The sequence below is a fragment of the Brachycentrus maculatus genome, unplaced genomic scaffold (assembly GCF_059751285.1).
Source record: "Brachycentrus maculatus isolate JH-2025_06_01 unplaced genomic scaffold, ASM5975128v1 h1tg000227l, whole genome shotgun sequence".
NCBI lineage: Eukaryota > Metazoa > Arthropoda > Insecta > Trichoptera > Brachycentridae > Brachycentrus > Brachycentrus maculatus.
This window is the reverse complement of record NW_028280978.1, coordinates 374,310-398,206: the sequence shown is the minus strand read 5'-3', so window position 1 is coordinate 398,206 and position 23,897 is coordinate 374,310. Positions and strand designations below refer to the sequence as shown.

General features: G+C 31.2%; 1 protein-coding gene and 1 long non-coding RNA gene across 2 annotated transcripts; one reads left to right on the top strand and one right to left on the bottom strand.

The window, feature by feature from the left end:
• Nucleotides 1–1,812: 1,812 nt before the first annotated feature.
• Nucleotides 1,813–3,259, bottom strand: LOC148306754 (uncharacterized). Its single transcript, XR_015837952.1, has 3 exons — nucleotides 3,134–3,259; nucleotides 2,734–2,863; nucleotides 1,813–1,998 (listed from the first exon to the last, which is right to left on the bottom strand). It is a non-coding gene; the product is annotated as an uncharacterized LOC148306754 (long non-coding RNA).
• Nucleotides 3,260–6,854: 3,595 nt separating this feature from the next.
• On the top strand, nucleotides 6,855–21,437 carry LOC148306753 (venom acid phosphatase Acph-1-like). Its single transcript, XM_088264429.1, has 8 exons — nucleotides 6,855–7,194; nucleotides 10,142–10,240; nucleotides 13,066–13,308; nucleotides 14,313–14,498; nucleotides 16,026–16,149; nucleotides 19,169–19,386; nucleotides 19,989–20,069; nucleotides 21,089–21,437. Exons 1-8 carry the CDS (start codon nucleotides 7,012–7,014, stop codon nucleotides 21,185–21,187), a joined length of 1,233 nt encoding a protein of 410 aa, XP_088120555.1. The 5' UTR covers nucleotides 6,855–7,011; the 3' UTR covers nucleotides 21,188–21,437.
• The last annotated feature ends 2,460 nt before the right edge of the window (nucleotides 21,438–23,897 follow it).

Below are 23,897 nucleotides of genomic sequence, written 5' to 3'. Positions count from 1 at the left end.
ATAATAATCTTACTTTTAACTAACTATCTTATTTGTTTTTAAGAGTTATCTAAGAGAAGAGTTTTCATATTTCTTTATAAATCAATTAAAAATATTTCTTAACTAAACACCATTCCAACTTTTTGACAATATAGGATGACGAGGCAATACGAGTATGGATGTTCAATAACGAGGGAGAATTCTAAACTTTACACAGTTAATAACTGTAAAGTAATGCTCAATGATTTTCATATTCTATTTTATTTTATACCTTATATTCCGAATTCAGTAACTGCCTTCTGTAATCAAAATAAGAGATAAATTTATTAAAAAGTCTACTAAATCATACTTAACTAACTCAAAGTTCTTAATTTATTTTTTATTTTTTTGCAAAGTGTGTCTATGCTCCTCTTTTTAAAACTAAACTTTAAAAAAAAATATTAAGAAATATTTTGTGAAATTGGGTTATTATTCCAATTGGAATATGTATTGTATGTTTTATGTGTATTTAGTGTACCAAATATTTATATAACTGATTAACTAACTACTAACTAACCATCACGCAGTTTCTCCGCTGGTGTAGGCAGAGAGAATAGAACGCCACACCAATCTATCCTTGCAAACAATCAAATTGCCGATTATTCCGACTCCTGACCTGACCGCTTGTTATTTAAGTCTATTTCAGGTACATATATCAAGTATTTGACATATCTAGGTACCTGATCATGGTAATTTTTTCTGGGTCTTCCCCTGCTTCTTTTCCAACTAAATTCGCCTCATAAATTTGTTTTACCGTTCTTTCCTCACTCAATCGTTCCACGTGTCCAAACCATCTCAATACGCCTTTATTAATTTTATCGATAATCTTTATCTCACACCTGCATTCATTCCTCTATTTCACCATTCGAACATCCATCATGCATCGTTTTGCCGCACATTCGTCTAAGGGACCGCAAAATTATTTAGTTCCTGCTTATCCAATTTCTGTACTTTGTGACTAAATTGTTTTTATTACTTTTTTTTCAAGTACGTTAATGTTTTTAAAACTATAATAAATATTGTGCGAATGAATAATGGACGCCCATCGATTAAAATCTGCGTATGTTATATACATACGCATACAATGCCGGTAGATACTCATTAATTTATTAAAGTAGGTATCCAAGTACTGAAGGGCCGCTAAACTTGATTGGGTTAGATTTTTTTATTAGACCCTTTACGACGTGAAATAAAAAGATTAGGTACATATCTGTGATGTTGGAGTTTTTCTCGCCAAATAAATAATTGCGAACCAGCATTGCATAGTTCTACATCTAAAACTCATATTTTTACACTATTTGTATATAAAACGTTATTATATATATTTATTAAAATAATATCGTAGTCGTACATGAGAAAGTGATTAACTAACAAAACGTAAAATGTTCAGGAGGGCCATTTAAGTCACTTTTGCTGGACAAGAATACAAACAATCAATGCGTTTAGTCATTTTTAACAAGTCAATATATTATACTTCCAAGTTTAAAATCGCTTAGGGATTTTTTCAAGGCAATATTAAGCTACTAAAAATTAACACAAAAAATGAAAAAAATATTAATACAATACCATATTTTATCATTTTGACGAATTATACAAATAAATATTGTAATTGCGTAAGCACAAACATTGTTTAGTCAAATTGATTTTGAAAATTTAAAAAAATCAGTGATAAAAGGTGCCGGAACGCCGTTCCACCTCGTTACATGAAAACAACCCTGAAAACAACTATGGCAGGAGCCAACGAGTAGTCGGGTAAAGGTTCGATGTCGAAACTGACGTCACGGGTTTGAGTCCTTTTGATTGGAAAATGGATTCGACTGGCGCCGTGGGGTAGTTGGGTAGACGCTCGATTGCGAAACTGGCGTCGCGGGTTCAATTCACGCCAAATGCAAAATAAATTCAAGAAAGAATTATATTCAATTGATCTGGGTGTTTGTGATGTATTTGTCGTATTTACCTTCCCCATCCTTACTTTCCTACCTGCAAACAAACCTATCAACATAAAGGTTTTGCGGGTTATTACTTTAAAAAAAAGATTTTCAATCATGGCAGTCTTGTGATTTGTGCTGTACTTTTCATATCTACCGATCCTAAACTTACTCTTATTTTTTACATCTTAACATAAATGAAGAAGAATATGGAAGTCTGGGTATTTACATGGCATATGAACTGTCATAGGCTGGTTATACGTACTGTTTTACCTGCAGACAAGCCCCCCAAATTAGAGGTTTTGCATTTATTTATTTAAGAATAATATTTTTTTTAAATATCTTAAAATGCATTACAATTTGACTTTCTAATAAAAAGTCAATACAATATAAATCAATGAAAAAAAACATATGAGGTCATCATCACCTTTTGTATAGTTAAAATCATCATATTCACCCGTGTGTAGAAAACCAATAGAGAAACCAGATTTCAACTGGATTAGGTAAGGAAATAGGGGATAAAAACAGGACCAATATATTTTTGAGGTCAAATTTTAACAGGATTTGCGAATATGGGTGATTATATGTATACCATAAGGTATTTTCATTGGATACAGATTGCTTCAATGGGAGGTTTTTACATTTTTTTTACCCTAGTTGTTTCACCATAAAACAGAGGTTAAACTCTCTACAACCGTCTAAAACCTCAACCAGCTGAAAATTTTCCGGCGAACATTTTTGGAATGAACCAAGATGAAAATTGATTGAAATGGTTGACATGTATTACCTGATCCAAATATGTTGATGTGTCTAACGTCAAGAGTTGAATTCGGATTTGTTGAGATCCAGTTTTGACCTCGATCCCAGAATCTGTTTGAGCACCTAACGGATTTGTTTGAACACAGAAGAAAAAAATCCTAGAAAAAAAACTGAAGGTGAATGTGAAATTACATATAAAAAAATTTGGATAGAAAAAGCCCTTGATCTAGAAAATATTGTTGCATCGAAGCGGGGGTGAAGTTTTGGTGTGCGTCATTTCCTTTGTACAGGATTTTTTAGAACCGATTTCCAATTTGGTTTTGGGGTTAGAGGATATTTCGCGGAGAATATTCCAGGATTCAAATAATTTTACCAGGGGGCGGAAAGTTAGGTGCGAAGCTGAACCTGGAATTGATCCTACTTTTTACCTAACGAAAACTGCGAGCATATTTTCGCAAACTAGCTTCAGTTTAAGCCAGTACGGTCTTTGAGAAAGTCGAGGTCGTTCAATAAACAAGGGCGTCAAGTCAGCGTCAGCGGCTGGGACGTCTAAGGCACCCCGTCAAAAAATTCTGAAAAGCGAAAACAATTTGGATAAAATATCTTCTGCTTATTTTTTAAATAATTTATTAAACGACGATTTTCCGCACTGAACTGAACAGAATCTGATACAAATATTGGATACGAAAATAATATCCAGAACCATAAAAATCACGTACTATAATGATCATTTACTATAATGGAAAACGAAACTATCAAAAATACATAACTTCTTCTCCTTCTTCCTTCTTATAGATCCTCGGATCTGTCTGTTCCATCATCCGTCTCTTGTGATATGGACTGCCAACGCCATTGCCTTGGAGGTCTTCCAGGTGGTCTTCTCCCTCTGGGTTATCTTCAAGATCAATTCGAGCTAGTCCATTTTCTTGCATTCTATTGACATGGGCAATCTAGAATCGTTTTCCTAGTCTTCCCCATCTGACTATATTGTAAATGAAATAAAAACAAAGCTAAATATTTATTACGCAGGAATATAGATTTGGATCCAATCCATTTCTACCCATTACTGTTTTTGATCTTCCGTTTTTTGATTTCATTCTTTAAGTGTTAGTTTGCTTTAGCGAATCCTTCGCATGTGCGTGGCAATGGAAAATAGTTGTCTTGTAGTGGGCCGAACTTGGGGTCCGGGCAAAAGTAACTCATTTGATAAAATGACCTTAAAAAATATATATATGTTATATATCTTGAAACTTGAATGTATTTACTCTGTAGTTAAGTCAGTGTTTAGGGGTGGGTGACTGCAGCAAAGTAAAAATTAAGAAGCTCAATTTACGGATTGGATTGGTATTATTGTATCCAAAACAATATTATAACTATTTCGATGAAGCTTGTTGGGTCGACGTTAGAGCTGCTCTCCCGAAACAAACAGTGCTAATTTGAAAAAAAATGTTTTTAGTAATTCCTTTAAATAAAGGAAAACGGTTGCGTTTTTATTATAAACACAAATATATCACATAAATAGTATTTTTGAAAGCCTCATTATTAAAAATAGGAATCATGTTGTATTAAAGTAGGCTCGAACTAAGAATTTCTGAATCCGAGACACTATCCACGCAACCCGACTCAAAATAAAAAATTATTTTAATTTACATTAATTAAAAAAATATTCTACCATTTATTTTTCGCAGTTCGTAGAGCTTCGGGTTCAACTAGGTCTGCTGATTCTGAGATAAAATAAATTATTTCAAAAAGTAATTTTACATTTTTAGCTAAAACATACTGATTCGCATGTTTTCTATTTACAAATGTATTATTTAATCTAATTATCCATAGCTTGTAATATTATGAATAATATAAAATTAACGATCCATAAAATATCATCACAACAAAAGAAATAATAAGGTTATGTAAGCCTATGTTTAAAAAGCGTAACCTCAAATAAACCTTTTCTTTAAAAAAATGTCTTTTAATTAAAAATAAATATTTCGCTGGCTGATTTTTTTAAGTTTCAAACTCTTTTTTGGGATAACCAGACAAAAAGAGCCAAAAAATAAAAATAAATTAAAAATGAATTTATTAATTAATAAATAACTTTAATTAATTTATCTTAAAATTACCTTAACTTTAATTAATTTATTAATTAAAGTTAAGATAATTTTAAGATTAGTTTAATTAATTAATTAATTAAACTAATCTTAAAATTATCTTAACTAACATATGTAGCTGACGCTGTTTTTTATGTAATTCCAGCCTAGATGGAATTAAACATTTCACGGATTAAGACGACGAATTGTATTCTTGTTTTATACACGTATTTATCAAATTAATGCTCTATTAAGGAAAACCTAGCAGCTTATGTTTTAAAACAGGAATCAAGTTGTGGCAGAGTAAGGGTCGAACACTAGCCAAGGGACCACATCCCGACTTATATACCATAGATAAGTATTTAATAATTAGATGAAAAATATTATGATGACAGCGAAGACATGAAATTAATCTGCGTGTCCGAGTTAATTTTTTTTCTGAATAGTAATAAAAAGTAGGAAATAAGTTAATTAATTACCTAAAATATCTAATCATAAAAATAACACGTACACCTTATCTTTCTTGGTGGTGTTTTTCTTTTCTTAATACAAAATTTTATGTCACGATATTTTTTAAATAACCTTAAAAATAAAAATAAAACGTTAATACATTTACATGTTTTTTAATGATCTTCCACCTTCATTAAATTTTTCGTTTATTTATATTTTTATCTACTAGAAAATAAAATACTTCGAGGAAATTTTAAATAATTCCTACTGCAAACTAGTTACAGTGCGTACTCGTATACACTTTTTTTTTTACTAACTATAAGAAGTGTAATTAATATGGAAGCTATTTTTTTGTTCGACAAAGCGGCCCTGTATTTCGCAGGATCGACAAATCGTCCAAAACAGGATTTAAGCATTGGAACACTTACTTAAAATTCATTGTAAAAAAATCTAGTACCTTAGTTGGTAATCTTATCGATATAATATATTGTGATTTTATATTTGTACCACATTGGCATTTTATATTTGTACCACATATAGACTATAAATGCGTGAATGTTTTTGTTACATAATGTACCTATAAACAATTAATGTATATTTTGCGTAGATATTCTACGTCATATATTTTAATGAACGTTGGTGCCCTAGGCATATATGGAATAAACACATAATTCACGGAGAACTTGTATATATTTTTTTATATTGTAAAATCAGGATCCTATTACTTTAAAATTAACGAGATGATAGTTCTTTTTTATTTTCTTATTTATTTTCTTACTACTTCCTGCATCTTCTTCTTCTTATTATTTTGCCAGTCCACGTTGAGAGTTAGCAATTTTTAATTTATCTGAAGCCGCTCTAAACAGCAACTCAATGCTACAGTGGAACCATCCTCTCAAGTTTTTAAGGCAGGATATACGTGTTCTTTCTATGCTGCGTTTACTTTTTACTTTGCCTTATAAAAAATATGTTTTACTACGTATTTCTCCCCCATACTTTATACAATAAAACGGACAGAGTACTATAGATTTATTATGTTTATTGTGTCTATAACTTCTCTCTCTTATTCCTTGCGTCGTAAAACACGTCCCGAAATTTCTCGATCCATGATATTTAGAGCATTCTTTTAGTGCATAAGGATGGAGTTCCAAAAACAAAAAAAATACAAATTTGTATACTTGACTCTATCGCTTATTTGTGTCCCTTTTGCATCTATTCTTCTTGTGAGCACCAGAGGAAAATAATTTAGTTTACTGTTTAGAAAGAAAATAAAATCCCAAATTCTATTAAATGGGAAAATAAGTCTGTAAAATAGTAGTTATTTATTAGACAATTGATATAGCGCCGTTTGCGTGTAAAATCACTTCAAGGTCGTTTTACAATTTACAGTAATTTGTAATCGTTAGAATGTGCATACTAATCACAAAATCTTTCCGCGAGTGCAGTTAACTTGTATTTGATTGTTAATTCATTATCTAATAAAAGGTAGGTACATTTATTACCTAAAGATAAGCGCACTTAGATACAGAGAGATTTGGTTTATCTTTCGTAATAATCCAAACGCGATAGCGGTGACGGAGTTTCCGCACACCTCGGAACACTTTTACCTCCAGGTGAGTTGGCGAGCGTCCGCGAGTATAGTGGGAAGGCAGGCGACGCCTCCGACCGCGCGGTAATCGCGGATCGCGCTCCTCAATAATAAAATAGCAAAATCATCTACGATAATCGTCGTCCAGTTAGCAAACGCATGAATTAGTGCGTGTATAAATAGTATGCCATGGCCGGCGATCGGGCAGAAGGCGTCAGGATTCGTAAAGAAGAAGATGAGGTATTTCTTGGTGTTTGCGTTCGTGGCGGTGCTGGCGGGGACCGGAGTGGTGTTGGCCCGAACTCCCCACTCGCCCGAAGACGCTCACGCACAAGACAGCGGCAAGGAACTGAGGCTGGTGCATGTGGTGAGTCCGAATCGCCGCGCTTTTCAAATTCAAATTTAAAAATCGAATTGCCTTCATTTTTCCCTTTTCTCATAGAGAACGTAAAATTTAAAATTCGAAATACGAAATTCATAGAGAATGAGATGATGATAAAATAAAATAAAATATTTAAAATAAAATATTAAGCAAAAAATATTTTCGAATTAAAAAAAAATGCAGAATATAATGTGAAGAATATATTTCTTTAAATTTTTATGATTTAATACAAAAGTATTAAATTATAACGTTTGAATGAAACCAAATATAGCATATTACATCTATAACACATTTTTTTAATCTTTGCGGTTAGAACAAATAAATTATGCACGAAACTCGCGGAGAACAGCTGTAGGTAGGGGAATTTAACAAGTTATGCATATGTAGGTATTTATATACAGGTTGTTAAAAGTAGATACGATTCCATGCAATGATAAATAAAATTGATTTTCTTACATGCATTGAAAATATGTTATCCTGAAAATGAAATGACGAATGGTATCATCATTAACATTGTAACAAATACTTAATTACTTATGATTTTATTTATTTGTGATGCTTTGAAGTACTTGAAATATTTTATGTATTCCCAAATAAAATAATACTTTCAACTAAGTCGATCAAATCAAAAGAAAAAAATTGAAATGTTTTTTTTTAATCAAATTAAAAAAAAAAAAGACAATTTTTTTATTGATTATATCTCCATTAGGAATAAATTTTCGTCAATACACATTATATTTTATATCAAAAAGACAAATAAAAAAATGAAATGAGATCAAAAGAGAAAACTATTAAAAAATAAAATTAAAAAGTAAATTAGCAGTCTCTGATTTTTAAATAATTTTTGCACAACTCTCTATAATGCATAATTTTGAAATTTGGTTTTGACTAGTTTTTTTCTTCATATTTTTCACACTTATTAAAACCTTGCATACATTAGTTTTTGTAGCATCCGAAGAATCATTATTTCATGAAACGTATATATAATACAATTTCCGACAAATGTGTGTAAATACAATGTATTGGTTTTTCCAAATGTATATGTACCAGGTACATTATTTAAGGTATACGTTTACAATAATAATTATACGTTTCCGCTTCAATAACAAAACAATAATGTCTGTAATATGTATTATCCATGAACGTTTGTCGTGAGGATATGCATATAATTAAATCTGCATAGTGACTAATGAAATATACATATTTTATATTATATGATATTATATGAATCATATTTTTTTTTGATGTACGCACCTATTTAAGGAGCATAATAATGTCTTATTTTCTTAGATATTTCTATTTCGATTAATTAATGGATTATTTATGAAATTAGAACGAAAAATTTACAATTAATTAGATTACCGTGAATCAACTTGCATTTAAGTACTGCTATCAATAACTAAATAACCATCACGCCGCTTCCTTGCAGTGGTAGGCCGAGAGAATAGAACGCCACGCCAATCTGTCTTTGCAAACAATCTTCCACATTCATGTATCTCCTCATACATAATCGTCGATTATTCCGACTCCTGACCTGACCACTTTCAAATATTTGAAATACTTGATTATGGCAAGTTTTCCTTGGTCTTCTTTTGCTTATATTATTACCTATTTTTAACCACATTAATAACCTTTCATATTTAAAGTTATTGATACTTGTATTGTTAATATGAATAACTTTGAAATTTATTACCATAGGTTATGAAAAGTATTAAATTAATAAATGTTTGATTAATGTTTAAGTAATCTTTTAAGTTATTATTAGATTAAAACCAATATTTTTAGCTTTTCCACTTTTTTATTTGACCAGCGACCGGGTTTCGTCGTTACCGACATCATCAGACTGGTGAGAGGCTTTACAAATTTGTATGTTATATATAAAAGAAGGCAGTATGTTATATATATATAAAATATATAAAAGAAGCAGCAGTATATAAAAGAAGGCAGTATGTATGTTATATATAAAAGAAGGCGAATTTGTATGTTATATATATAACATACAAATTTGTAAAGCCTCTCACCAGTCTGATGATGTCGGTAACGACGAAACCCGGTCGCTGGTCAAATAAAAAAGTGGAAAAGCTAAAAATATTGGTTTTAATCTAATAATAAATTAAAAATGCAATTCCATCACGAAGTGTCAGTGGATAATATAAATCTATTAATCTTTTAAGTATATTTTTAAATACTTAATTCTTTACTATGATTTTTGGAAAAAAAACATCCATGAAATTACTACACTGGGATGCCCCTTTATTTATTGATTTAACAGTAGGATAGAGATAAGTTAAATGAAAATAAATTTTTGGGGGATGAATAGGAATTAACCAATTTATGTTCCTAATAAATGATCCCAATGAAGAATTTGGGAATATGTAGAGTGTTTATTGTATTTTATATTTGTCTTTGAATAAAAATGTAAATTTATGTAAGTATGTGTTTTATTGGGGTAAATCTATCTAAATAAATATGTAGTACCTAATAATGTAACAGAAATATTTGGTCCATGTAAAAATTGTATTTTAGTTTTCGTAAAATATTTATAATATATGTAACGAATGATCGTTTATTCGTTTTACCGTTCTTTCACCACTCATTCGTTCCACATGTAAAAACTATCTCAACAAACCTTTCCTAATTTTATCGATAATGCTTATTTCAGCTTTGCATTCCTTCCTTATCTCACTAAAAGTATATGTAATATAAATATTTTGATTTTTTCGTCATCGCTTGGCAAAAAATAGTTTAAACAAGCTATGATGTATTTTTCGACATTTTTTTCAGGCATTTTTCCATATGACCAAGCTGAGGGACGTCAGATGCGTGTAGACGAAAGCATTGCTTCAGACGCAATTTTTCCTAGCTGTTAGCAGCTAACATTGAAATGTTTCATGTGTGTTTTAAAGATAGTATTATGTGTTTTTTGTTTCAGCTATTCCGTCACGGCCAGAGAACCCCTGCTGACACCTACCCTAATGACATCTACGTGAACCATACATTTGAACCATTCGGATGGGGCCAGCTTACCAATGTAAGGAGGTTTAATTTATCATATCCAGCTTTAAACAAATTTGTTATAAATTCAATTGAAGCCAATTGTATGCTAAGGCCATCAGGTAGAGAGAGACTTCTTTTGTGCAGTTTGTTAACAAACCCTATTTTCTTGTTACAAAATTTTTTGGTGTGTTCAAATCCTTGTTCACAAATCTGGGTTTCTCCATCTAGAGTTTATTTTTGCATGTTAACATCTCATGATAGATGAAAAATACGGAATATACATGTAAATAAAGGGTCCTTGTTTAATAAAATATTTCTTAAAACAGCCATAGATGGCTCCAGTGAACTCACACATAAAGCGTCATGAGATTTAAGATATGTAGAGGTTCCAAAAATTTGAGTAGCATGGTTGTTAATCATGTGTTTATAGGTTAATGTTACACTTTTGTGAAGTTATCACTAAACAAGCCCATGATAACTCATAAACACTGTAAATATCTAGACTTCCATATTTTTTGTCATTTATGTTGAAATGTCAACATAGATGAAGAAGATTAAGAATTCTAAATCCCTTAAATAGATATAATCACAAGGACAAAAAAATATAGGTAATATTAGAAAAAAATCCAAATACTTATGAAGTATCTATTGTACATATGAAAAGTATCTATTATATATGGAATATACTTTCGCTGGTGGCGTAATTTTGGATTATAAAGTCTCGCTTCTTGTCGACAATTAGCACTTTTTGGTTGGCCCCTATTAAGGTTGCCAAGTCGTCGGTAAGAACTATGACCGGTGACCGAGTCTTTTCGTTACCGATATCTGATGATGTCAGTAATGACAAAAAACAGCCACTAGTCAAATAAAATGAAAGTGAAAAAAGCCAAATAGTTTTTTTTTAAATAAATTTCTTACTAATTTATTTACTGTAACTGCAGACAGGTGGTAGAATTCCATATTGAATTGTTGGATAATATATCCAAAATTAAACACGGTTATTGGATTGAATTCTACTTTATTTACATAAACAAGTACATATATTATATGTGACGCGTAAAACACTTAAGACATTATCAAAGACTCTGGGTGTTTCATAATGTCTTAATAAGACGAAACGCGTCACATATCATATATGTAAATAAAAGTAGAATTCAATAAAAAATTCGTGATTAATTTTGGATTACCCAATAATTCTTACTAATTTGAAATGAATGTCATTTGATTTAATTCTGTCACGCGTTGGCTGTCTGATTTAGCGATTCATATCAGGATACTAATATAAAAAATCAAAAGAGCAAAAAGGTTTATTAGAATTGCTGTAATTAGTGCGGTGCTATTACGTAAAAATATGTTAATCGAAACTAATTTCTTTACCGCATTGTTGTTAATAATCGCAAATAATCTCGTTGACCGTGAACTTCTAGTTTATTATTTTGCCATCGAAGCGAACTTGACATTGACCTAGGAATAGGTTTTTATTTCAAGTTTGACATTTTGATTATTAAAAATTCACAACAAATTATCTACATAATATCGTTATGCTGCTATTTTATCTACTTATCTTATTATTTTCTGGATATCTGCTTAGATCTTTCAATGACTTTTATGTACGTTAAAGACTTATATCTTTTCCCCGCATAATCGTTTTACCTCTTGTTTATGTAAATCTTAAAGTTTATTATTTAATTGTCTTCAATAAAAAGTATATTGCCCATGAGTTCTCTTCGTCAAAACGGATTATTTCCTTTCGACATTTTCAGCCATCTTTTACGTGCATTAATTACATTTGTCAACCTCGGCAGTTTAATGTTTTTAGCTAACGCAGCATGTTTTTAGCTATTGTAATGAAGGTTCCAGATTCGATTTTCAGGAGTAGTCAAAATAAATATGAATGAATTTCCTCTCAAAAATTTATTTCATATCACACTTGGCTAGTACCTGATGCGCAGGCCTAAGCAGATTGTCATCGTGTAATCAACGATCAAGATAGCACTGCATCGATGCGATGCAGTACTTTATATAACACTGGGTGGGGATAAGGGTTAGAAAAACAAGAAATCACATGTTAAGAAATTGTTCACGTGTAATGTTTTTCGATTTCTAAATACGTTATTATTTCATGTATTTTTAGATTAATTAATTATTATAATTAGAATAACGAATATATCGACATGATTAATGTGTTATTTTTTGGATATCACCCGTAGGCAAGCCTTACGCTTTAGGTCACAAATCAGGGTAACATATTGATTACAATATAAGTATTGTGAATTTTTTTGACTGACCAATCGGTATACGAGCCCGAGGCCTTTAAATAAAAGCTAAAATAAGCGAATCACGTATCGTTAAATAGAGCGAGTGTTTTGCCTAGAGTTTTCACTCGTGAAGTACATGAAATTATAGTAACTTTAAACGTAAAGAGTAAATCCACTCAGAAGTAGGATAGGCTATAAAACTTACAAAGTTGAAGCCTAAGTAGGGTCATGCTAAGCGGTGGTGCATAAGCCGTAACTAGATTTCAGAGTCTTTGAACGTTAGGTAATTTAAAAAAAATCGGTAAACAGGTCATAGCCCTCTGGGTAGATGGGTATCACTTGTTAGATTCTCACTAATTGTTAAATACGAGTAAATTCACGAAATATTTATGGTCAATCGGCTCGGATGTTGTGATATATCATTTATGCTTGCCCATATTTATCTGCGACTTGAAGACAAGCCTTTAGAGTAGAGACTTCATGATTAGCTTCTTTTAAAAGTAGTCGAAACATCGGAAAGACAAATTTGACACGGCAGTACACAGATTGATTTTGAGAACCCAAGTTTTAACGGCACCATGTTAAAATATATTTTTTACAGGTAGGCAGAAAGAACCAGTACAACACGGGAGTTTTCCTGCGTAAAAGGTTCGATTCGTTCCTCGGCGACTTGTACTCCGCCGCCACCGTGTACGCGCAGGCCACGGATTCGGACCGCGCTCAGATGAGTTGCGCCCTCACTCTGGCGGGCATGTGGCCCCCGCGCAAGACGGACCTGGACTGGAACCCCGATCTCAACTGGTCACCAATCCCGATCAAATACCAGAAGCTGGACGAAGATACGGTTAGCTCTTCAGAACAGCTCTTCAGAATAGAATGAATCATGTTTTGAATATTGAAAGCTTTAACATCGTGGATCATATTAATATATTATTTTGAGAAATAAATAGACTTTGTTTTTTTGATCCACTCACATTTTTATTAACCAACTAGTTTCGGCAACAACCCGTTCCCCTCTTTAGGGTTTTCAGTCATAAATTAAACCCTGAAAAGGGCAGCAGGTTGTTGCCGAAACTAGTTGGTTAATAAAAATGTGAGTGGATCAAAAACAAAGTCTTTTTATTTCTCAAAATAATATAGAGTGAATTATCTTCACGAAAGATACGAAAATACAGGATGTTCTATCAGCGTACTTTAGGTATGGAGGTCCTCACAAAAACGTTACATTTCCATTATAAATTATTTAAAGTAATCAGGAATTATTTCAGGTACAGGTTGTATGATTTACTTAGTTTATTTTGGGAAAAAAATATCCAACACTCCCCTTTTCATTCATCGTTCACTTTGTGTAATACCACTCAAAAACATAACTTATTAATACCGGTTTCGGCATAACCATTCTATCATTAGGTCAAATAAAGAACTAAATTTACCTGATAATGGAAAGGTTATTTCTAATCCGATATTTATGAAGTAGTGTTTTGAAGTGGTATTACACAAGGTGAACGATGAATGATAAGGAGATTAAGATTAAATTACCATACCACAAAGTTAACAATGTTTTATTGTTTAAAAAATATCCATTTAAAGAAATCAGCATCGTTAACACCTGCGAATATGAAATGCCTAGATAAAAACAAGGTTTTTCGAATACGATATTTATCAAAGCAATAATGTTCATGAGTGAATCCAACAATCATATAGCAGTGAATAGTCATACAGAGTTTAATAATTAGTAACTTTAAAAAAGTTGGCATTAAACTATAAATAAGTGGGATTGAATTATTTTTAGGGGTTTTTTGAAAACTAAACATGCGTTTATATTTATATAATTTAATTAATTTTCAGCTTCTCTTAGCCCGCAAAAATTGCTCCAGATATTTCGAAGAAAGGGAAGCTGTATACAAGACCCCCGAGGTACAGAAGATCTTCAAGGAGAACGAAAATCTATTCCAGGAATTGACTAAGATCACCGGAATGCCGATTGAGAACCCCGATGATGTGCAATCTCTGTACAGCACATTGAAAGCTGAGGTATTTTTTGTAGAAAGTAAATCAATTAAGTAGCATTTTATTTAAAAAAACTTTTATATTATTTTTGATCAAGTCTATTATTTTCAAAAGCATTTATAAGTATAGCGTGTATCGTACCACAACTTCGTTTAATATATTATAATACATCAAAGTATACATATTCTGAAATTAAAGGGTTCAAATGAAAAAAGTCGTAGGAAATCAAATGAAAAAAATTAAATTAACATTGAAATACTTACGTATAAATAATTATACTGTAAAACCCCGAGTTACGTAAGTAATAAGTTCCATAAACCTTTCCATAACTAGAATTTCACGTACATATACAGAATTTTCAAATCGGTACAGTGCAACTACGTAAATAAAAAATCAATATTTTTTAAATAATAAATACCTATGTAATATACATTTTATTCATGATAACATATTTAAAAGGTGATATTCGATTTTTTTTGTACCTTCGAATTCACCTTTGTCTCGTTTTATGTAACTTGAGTGTTACAGTAAATAGATAATATACGTAAAAAAAAAACACATGTAAATATTAATATGTTATAAATATTATACATGTAACATATCGCTCGCTCCTTTCAAGAACGTCATAAATAAAAAATCGTCAATTTTCAGTTGTGCATGTTTTCGAAATGCCCAGAAAATGTACTACATCCCAGCAAAAGCGGCATATTTTTAACTTAATATTTACCCGCTACAGGGCAGAAAGTATTGTTTTTGCATTTTGAAGAAAAGGTATTGTATAATATTTTTTACTAAATATTTTTCAAATGGAGAAAAAACCTTCAGGTTTTACCTAAAAAGTTCTGTTGCACAGTAAAAAGTTCAGTAAGTGGCTTGATATTTATTTTTAATACATTGTATTATATTTTTTATCTTTGAAAACGTTCTCCTGAAAAATCAAGTATTTTGATTTATGACGTTCTTGAAAGGAGTGAGCGATATATATAATCGTACACAAAAACTTTTAAGTCATAATAAAGCAACAGCATAAATTTAAACGTCAGTTTACTACAAGTTACTGTCCTTAAGTTAAATAAAACCTTCATAACCTTATCGCAGATAATAAATAAGTGACATATGCATATTAACAAAATAAACGTTTTCTTTATATGCTAGTTTTCCAATGATACCTAAGAAGTTATGTCTGTAATAAAATTTCTATGGAAGGTCATCTTACTGGTTTCATTGGTACAAAGTTTCGCGAGTTCCACGATAGATGTCGCTAACCGCATTTGAAAAACTCGAACCTATCAACGATAATGTTTGTTATTTATTGTTTCTCCCATTTTCTTTCATTTTATTAATTTTTAAATCGTCAGTTACCCCACGCATCTTAATGTTTTATTACTATACTAATATTTTATTAATAAAGCCTTCTAAATATATTTCTGTTTAAGACACACTTTCTGGACACTTTTGTTTCTCAGAGACAGCTTTAAAATACATGTATATATTTTTAAATACTGCAAGTTGATTTGAAACATTGCAGAATGTATATTTTTATTATATCAGGAAGAACTGGGCCTTACTCTGCCAAAATGGACATCTGAGTACTATCCTGAAAAACTGCTTCCCCTTACTGAAGAAAGTTTCATCCTGAATGCTTACAATACTGAACTCAAGAGGCTGAAAGGAGGTGAGAATTGCACTCAAATTGATAAATAATATTTTCTTTGACCCATATCCGCGTTTGATGGTGCCAAAATGATCATTAGTTATGTGAAGGTGAACAGTGAAGCTCTCTAGTGTTTTAGATTAGACCTTACTTGCATGTATATAACACAAGTTAAGGGGCTCAGGGGGAAGGATATTTATTTATTTATTGAACGGCTGAAGCCTTTAAGATAATACATATAATACATATATACAATATCTAATATAAACATTAAAAATACACAAATGTATACACTAATAGAGAAACAAAAAGTCTTATAACATAAAATCATAATAAAATAACAAGTAGGAAGCACTGGTAAATACACGTCTCCTTCAAACACTATCAGCGAGCAGTAAGAGTAAGTGAAACACAACGTTTAAATTTATCCATTATAACATGGAGAAGACATGCTGAGAAAGTACAGATTTCAAGGAGAATAACAATATATTAAATAAATCTATACTTTCAAAAGCATTGGCTAACATGTGAAGCCGCGGAATTGGAGAGAACATGGCATAGTTTTCATTATGTACAAATACTGCGAATACAGATTTTTGCCTAGTACCTCTTTGGCGCACGCTAAGCTTTATTTGATTTAGGAGATCAGGGCTGTCCAAAAATTTGTTAAGAATTTTATATAACAGAACCAGATCAGTAATTACCCTTCTATCACTAAGATTTATAAATTTAAGCCGCTTCATTATGCTAGGATATTGTTGGTTTATGAAAAAAAATGGAGAAGGAATAGTTAGTAGGTAATCGAGAAAAGCAGCAATGGCTTGAGCACTCGAATTTTCATAAATAGTTCTCAATTATACAAAATCATCGATTGCGATAGATGAATTTTGAATCGACTGATAGAGAGGCTAATTCACCTGGTGGTCGATAATGGTGCATAGATAACGCATTAATGTAGTGTAGATACCATAACTTCAACATTACATCTGGGCTTTTATTTATAAGGACTTTTACGTTTTGAAACCGGTTAACAAATACCATTGTAAGAAAGTTACCGAAAAAAAAAGTTTTTTTTAAATCATAAAAGTTAAGTTCAGGTTAGCTTTACTACGTCGTTAAGCTTCGACTTCCCTTTAAAATCGATGCCTAGGAAACTTAACCTATAAAAGGCACAAATCTTAAGGCTGGTTGTGAGTACTTTCTAATTCAATAAAGTACACTGATTTCGACGTGAGTTGATGGTAGGTACTCTCGCATATTGGTACATTGTTATGGTGTCACTAGAAATGCGACATACATTTCCTTTGTAGATTTTGAAACACCTATTTTTGACGATAGAAAATAAAAGTGATTACAGCAATGCTTTTTTTGTAATTTGTTAATACCCTAAACGAAAAAGCGTCGGTATCTCGTTAGTATTACTATGTACTAACACATTTTATTTATTCACTATTTTTAGTGCGTGTCTAAATGGTACCACGCATTAATTTACTAATAAAGCACGCATTATATTACAATTGATTGTAAGATTGCATTTTTACCTCTTAGGATATTACTGACTGGTTACTAAATATTTACGAATAATATTCGTGTATGGGTTTGAAATTAAAAATGGTGTAACTTTAAGTATGATTTTTTATATAGTTTAATAGTGCATTTTAATTGTAGATTGACAGATACTTGAATAATTATAAACAGTAAATACAATATATAAAAATTATGTAGCTTTTTAGGCTTTTATTTTTTTACCATTGACCGTGATTCGTCGTTGCCGCCATCATATATAATTTTTCTCTCTTTTTTGTGCGTATATTAGGTTAAAATGGTTACCAACAATACAAAATGTATGCAAAAAGAACTCCACCGACAAGAAACACAAGGTGGCTAGGTAGGTCTATGCAAAAAAGTTTAAATATGTTTAAAATTGTTTTTTTTTAATGTTTACACTTTATGTTAATAAAAAAATAGACGGGTCAGTATTATGATTTCGGTAGCAACAAAATCCTCTTACTGGTCAATTAAAATAAAAGCGGAAAAAACTATAAAGTTGTTGTTTTATTGTAGAATATATAATTTTGGGCACCTTATTAGCAGAAATAACCATATGTACCTACGTGGGGGGAATTTTCAGCACAAATCGTATCAAAGAAGCATTCAAAATGTGGAATGAAATTTCAGTACAAAAACTAAAAAGTTAACAATGTAACACAGTCATACACTGATACACGTACTATATCGCACGTATTTTTTAAATGTTTTTTGGGAAAATAAACATTTAAATGTCATATAACATAAACATTGATATGTTATATAACAATGCTGCATTTATTTACGATATTACTTATAATATGTATTTTTAATATGGAAAAATTCCATTGCAAATAAATAAATAATTATGCATTATAATATTATTTTTTGACATCTCATAAAAAATGAAGGAAACTGTGGAAGTCTGGGCATTTACGGGGCTGATGACCGTCATAGGCTAGTTTAAGTGATCACTTTACACACGTGTAACGTTCACTAATTCTACCCATTATTAACAACCCCACTACTCGAATTCTTGGAAGTTCTATATATATGTACCAATTTTGAAACATTGTTCTTGAATCACTAGAACTTCACTAGAGAAATCAATTGGTGAGATGAAAAGAAGCTTTTTATTGAGCAGAAATACTTTTTTTATTTTTTCATCTTACCAATAAATGTCTCTAGTGAAGTTAAAAATTCAAGAACAATGTTTCAAAATTGGTTCATATAAGTATATAGAACTTCCAAGAATTTGAGCGGTGTGGTTGTCAATAATAGGTAGAATTAGTGAACTTTACACGTGTGTAAAGTGATCACTCAAACCAGTCTATGACGGTCGTCAGCCCCGTAAATGCCCAGACTTCCATATTCTTCATCATCTTTGGTGAGATGTCAAAAATAATATGAAAAATAACTCATATAATTGGAGATAATCCAGATTTGCGAACAAGTATTTGGACACACCCAAAATGTTGCGTAGGTACATTAATATGTTAATATTCCTTCATAGGTCCTCTGGTGAAGAAGTTGATCGACGACTGGTCCGCCAAAGCCGCTGGAACCCTCTCTCCCAAGGGAAGGAAGATCTTCGTGTATGGAGGTCACGACTCCACAATCTCCAACCTCCTGCTGGCTCTGGGAGCCTGGGACAAGCAAGTCCCCACCTACGGAATCATGATCATCTTCGAGTTGTACGAAGACGTTAAGACGAAGGAGTTTGGAGTCGAGGTGAGAGAAAATAAAAATCGATAAGAGAATAGTAACTTTTTGTCATTTTATTACTTTTACTATATTTCATTTGAAAAATCTTTTTACGTATTTAAGGAATCTATATACTTATTTTTATTGCGGCGATCCACCAAGATACTTGATGTGGATGGTGGGTCGACCCATGGGTTGTCAATGAATAATATTTGGGGGACTTGGAAATAAAAATTCCCAATTTTTCGTGAACTCCGGTGCTTGTTTTAATTTATAGGTCTTTTCCAAATATTTATAAGAGTTTTTCATTTTGAGATGACATTTTGATCACATTTTACATCAGTAATTCAGTTTCACTAAACATCTGATAATCGTAAGCGTAGGACTGAACACCTTTTATTCATGTAATCGACGAACACGATAATACCATATTGATTTGGTGCAGTGCCCTATGCACCATTTGGGTGCGAATGAGGGTTAAATAAAAAAATAATCATTTGAATTTCAGATTGATTGTAAGCTTTTTATTTTTTAATGCAAAGTTTCACCTTTTGATGAAAATTATACTAGCCACACATTTTTAATTTATTACTTATTAGAAATTTCATGGAGCTGTATTTTATTTCTAGTTCTTCCTTCGTAATTCCACAACTGCTGAACCTTACCAGCTTACCATCCCCGGATGTGCATCTCACTGCCCATTGACCAAGGTAATATTTTTTTTATACTCGTAGATAAACAAGAACTTGTTGACTGCTAAGAATATTTGTATTCGTAAATAAGTAAAAGAACTTCAAAATCTATGACATTATTTTTACTTACAATTTTTTTACTCAGTGTAATATTTAAATTTTATTTACAATTGATTGATATTTTTTATTATATCGAAAATAAGTCAAAAAGATTCATCCAAGTTGCTCATAATTAATAAGGGTTAAAAGAAAAAAAACCTTTCAAAAATATTAATTAATTACCTTTACCGGTATCGAATTAGTTGTGACTGTTGGTTTCAAACAAGTTTTATTTTGGTATTATATATTAAGGCTATGTGTTTAAAAAAAAACATTTTATATTCAAAACTAGCTGTACCCGGCCACGCGTTGCTGTGGCTTTATTTGGTCAAAAGACAAAAAATGAAAGCACACAATTCTATTATGATTCATTTTACAATGCTTGTGAAGCAATGGAAATAGTAATAACTTATGAAACAACAATGCATTCTAAAACATAGAAAATGCTAAGCATCAATATCTGTCAAGAAGCACGCATTTGGCTATGAGTAACATATAGTTTTAATGTGTTGCTCTTACGTCCAACACATGATGCTTTATCCATGGTATGATTTAAGATTTTGCACTAACGAACCTTTTTTATAGTACTAGATTCTTAGTAGATTCATTAGTATATTTTAAGGATTCTTCGACTCTTAGTACTGGATTTATTTTTTACCTTAAAATAGCGTCAGATCGAATTGTGGAATAGTTTTAATGATACGAAAACATTCCCGGATGCGCATCCAACATATTTACAAAATTTCATCGTGATCGGATAAGCGGTAAAGGCATGCATAAGTAATCAACAAAGCCACAAACAAACATACATTCATTTTTATATATATATAGAAGAAGAAGAAGAAGATCAGACACCGGCAAAGGTAGCAAAGAAAAGATGTTTATTTTTTGCTGTCTTCAATTGTATTATTTTGACACTTGCACCATTTGTTTTCCAGTTGGTAGAGTTGACGAAGAACGTAGTCCCAGAAGTTTGGTCAGGAGACTGCAAGAAGAAGGATCCAAACTACATCGCCCCAGAAGCCGGTGGTCCTTGAATACTCAATCCGAAGAAATATGACGTTTCTCCACTTTTCCACGAGTCCTATTCATAGTTCATATTGAATTATTTGTGATTTCACTCAATTGATGCCTTCCAGCTAAGATCTGAGAATAAATATTATTTTGTAAAGCTAAACGTTGCTCCAGTTCTATAAAACAACGATGAATTTTATACAAATATATATGTTTTCTTATACATATGTGTTGTTATTTAAAAAAATCTAAATACATAATTGAAAAAGAATACTGGTCTTAAAATTTCACGTCTTGATACTTGCTTGGTATAAAGTATAAAGCACCACAAAGTTAAACTAAATGTTCCTGCAGTTCTACAAAAGAACGACGAATTTTATACAAATAAGTATATTTTATTTATTGTTTCGGCATTAACTTTGTGGTAAGACATGTTACAATGGTTAAAGAAAACACTTCGTTTTTTACCACTTGAGTTTTATTATAGACTACATGTTTCAGAAGTTAAAATTCCATCATTCAGGTCTGTATAATAACTAAAATATAAAATATAAAATTGTTCTATAAATAAGGAGAGGGGAAAGTAAGGGGAAGGGGTTAGTCAAGGGACGGAGTTTGAAAACAAAGGAAAAATGGAAAGCAATGGTGAAGAATTTTGAAACAATATATTATTTAATAAATTATTATTAGAATTCAGTTTTTTTTGGATTTCTAAATTTTCAAGATAATTCATAATTCATGATTAGAATTAAAGAACATCATAGCGGTCTTAGTAATTATTTTTTGGAATTTGCAAATCATATAATAGATATTAATCACTCATTTCACTCTCATAAATTAAAATTATTACACCTTGTTCCATATAAAGGCCAAATTATGAATTATCTTGAAAATTTTGAAATCCAGAAAAACCTGAATTCTAATAATAATTTATTAAATAATATATTGTTTCAAAATTCTTCACCATTGCTTTCCATTTTTCCTTTGTTTTCAAACTCCGTCCCTTGACTAACCCCTTCCCCTTACTTTCCCCTCTCCTTATTTATAGAACAATTTTATATTTTATATTTTAGTTATTATACAGACCTGAATGATGGAAGTTTAACTTCTGAAACATGTAGTCTATAATAAAACTCAAGTGGTAAAAAACGAAGTGTTTTCTTTAATCATTGTCAAATAAGTATACATTTTTATTATTTTTTAGAGAATATTTTATAATTTTTATAAAATCCAAATATAATTTGATAAAGAAAACTGGTCTTATAATTTCACGCTTTGCCACTTGGTATAAGCATCACAAATGTATCCATCACCGATAGAAAATAAGATGAGAACAGCTATATTAAACAGATTGAATTTACTGGCAACAATAGATGCAACATTTGTGAAATCAACAAATGGCTGAAAGAATATTAACGGTGAATCAATAAGGGTAGAAATATTTTGAAAATTTCCCGTGCATATGTTTGTTCATCTCTCCCCTATATTTTCTTATATTTTAAATCAAGAATCTGAGATAATTTATTAATTATTCTCATATTTTTCAAGGCCAAGATGACAAACTGCTCCAAAAATTACCAAAACAATGAGATCGATGTGAAATTGTATCATATTAGCTTTTTAAAAATACAAACAAATGAATTAAACAACATAAAAGTCGGCTTTTTTTAAATCAGATATCTTAGATTGGTACCTTCTCATTCATGCGTTATATCTGACAACTGAAAACGATGAATATTGAATATTTTATTGCGCGTATGGTTAAACATCGCGGTTTGAACGAACTGATTGTAAAAGTAGAGGGATATTTGAGCCAGTACGATTTCGTTAATGAATAAATAAAATATTAATTCAACATTCGATGTCCTCTACTCCGCTAGCGACTCTGATGAAATAGTGGTAACGCTCGCTTGGCCAGAAAAGAAAAGTTATTGGCGAACTGGGAGCGACGGATATCGAAAGTATTGGGGCGTATCTCTCTCGGTTGGTTGCTTCACTGCGAACATCTTTTTATTTCACTCTTAATCAACAGTCGCAAGACATGTGCGCAATATTCCGCTGTTTCTTACTTTTCCAAGTTCTAGTCAGTCGATAAGAAATCAATCAGTGGTTGATGCCAAAATTCAAGCTATAAATTGAGCATATTACTGTAGCATACACTGATATGATGTATTACAATTGTATCTAAAAGTGTTATTTAAAATCGTTATACATCGTATCAGTATGAACATATTCGATATATTTTTGATAACCATCCATCTCTATCGCAAAAGAAATCATAGTTGTAAAGCTCTGATTTCTAGATGGAATTCAATAGTTTATTCACCACACCAGAGATTCGATTGCATATGGAAATTAGCGTTTTATCTTGAAATAAAATTCCAGTAGTTAAAGTTATCTACTCTGCGTAGGTAATGAGTTATATTTTTACTGTAATTTACAATAATCTCACATATATAAGACAAATATGTTCACCTTATTTACAATAATCTTACGTGCCAGATCGGTGTTAAGGTTTTATATCAAATTATGGTAATACCTATTGTAAATGAAAATTTAAATAAATGAAAACACATACATACACACACACAATGACTAGTTTCGGAAGCTACAGATGCTTCCATCCACGGGTTTGAATATACACAAGTGTTCTCATTTACAATATAATCATATCTTACCGCAATGTGAATGCCGAAATAATAAATAAAATAATAATAACTTATCTGAACCTGA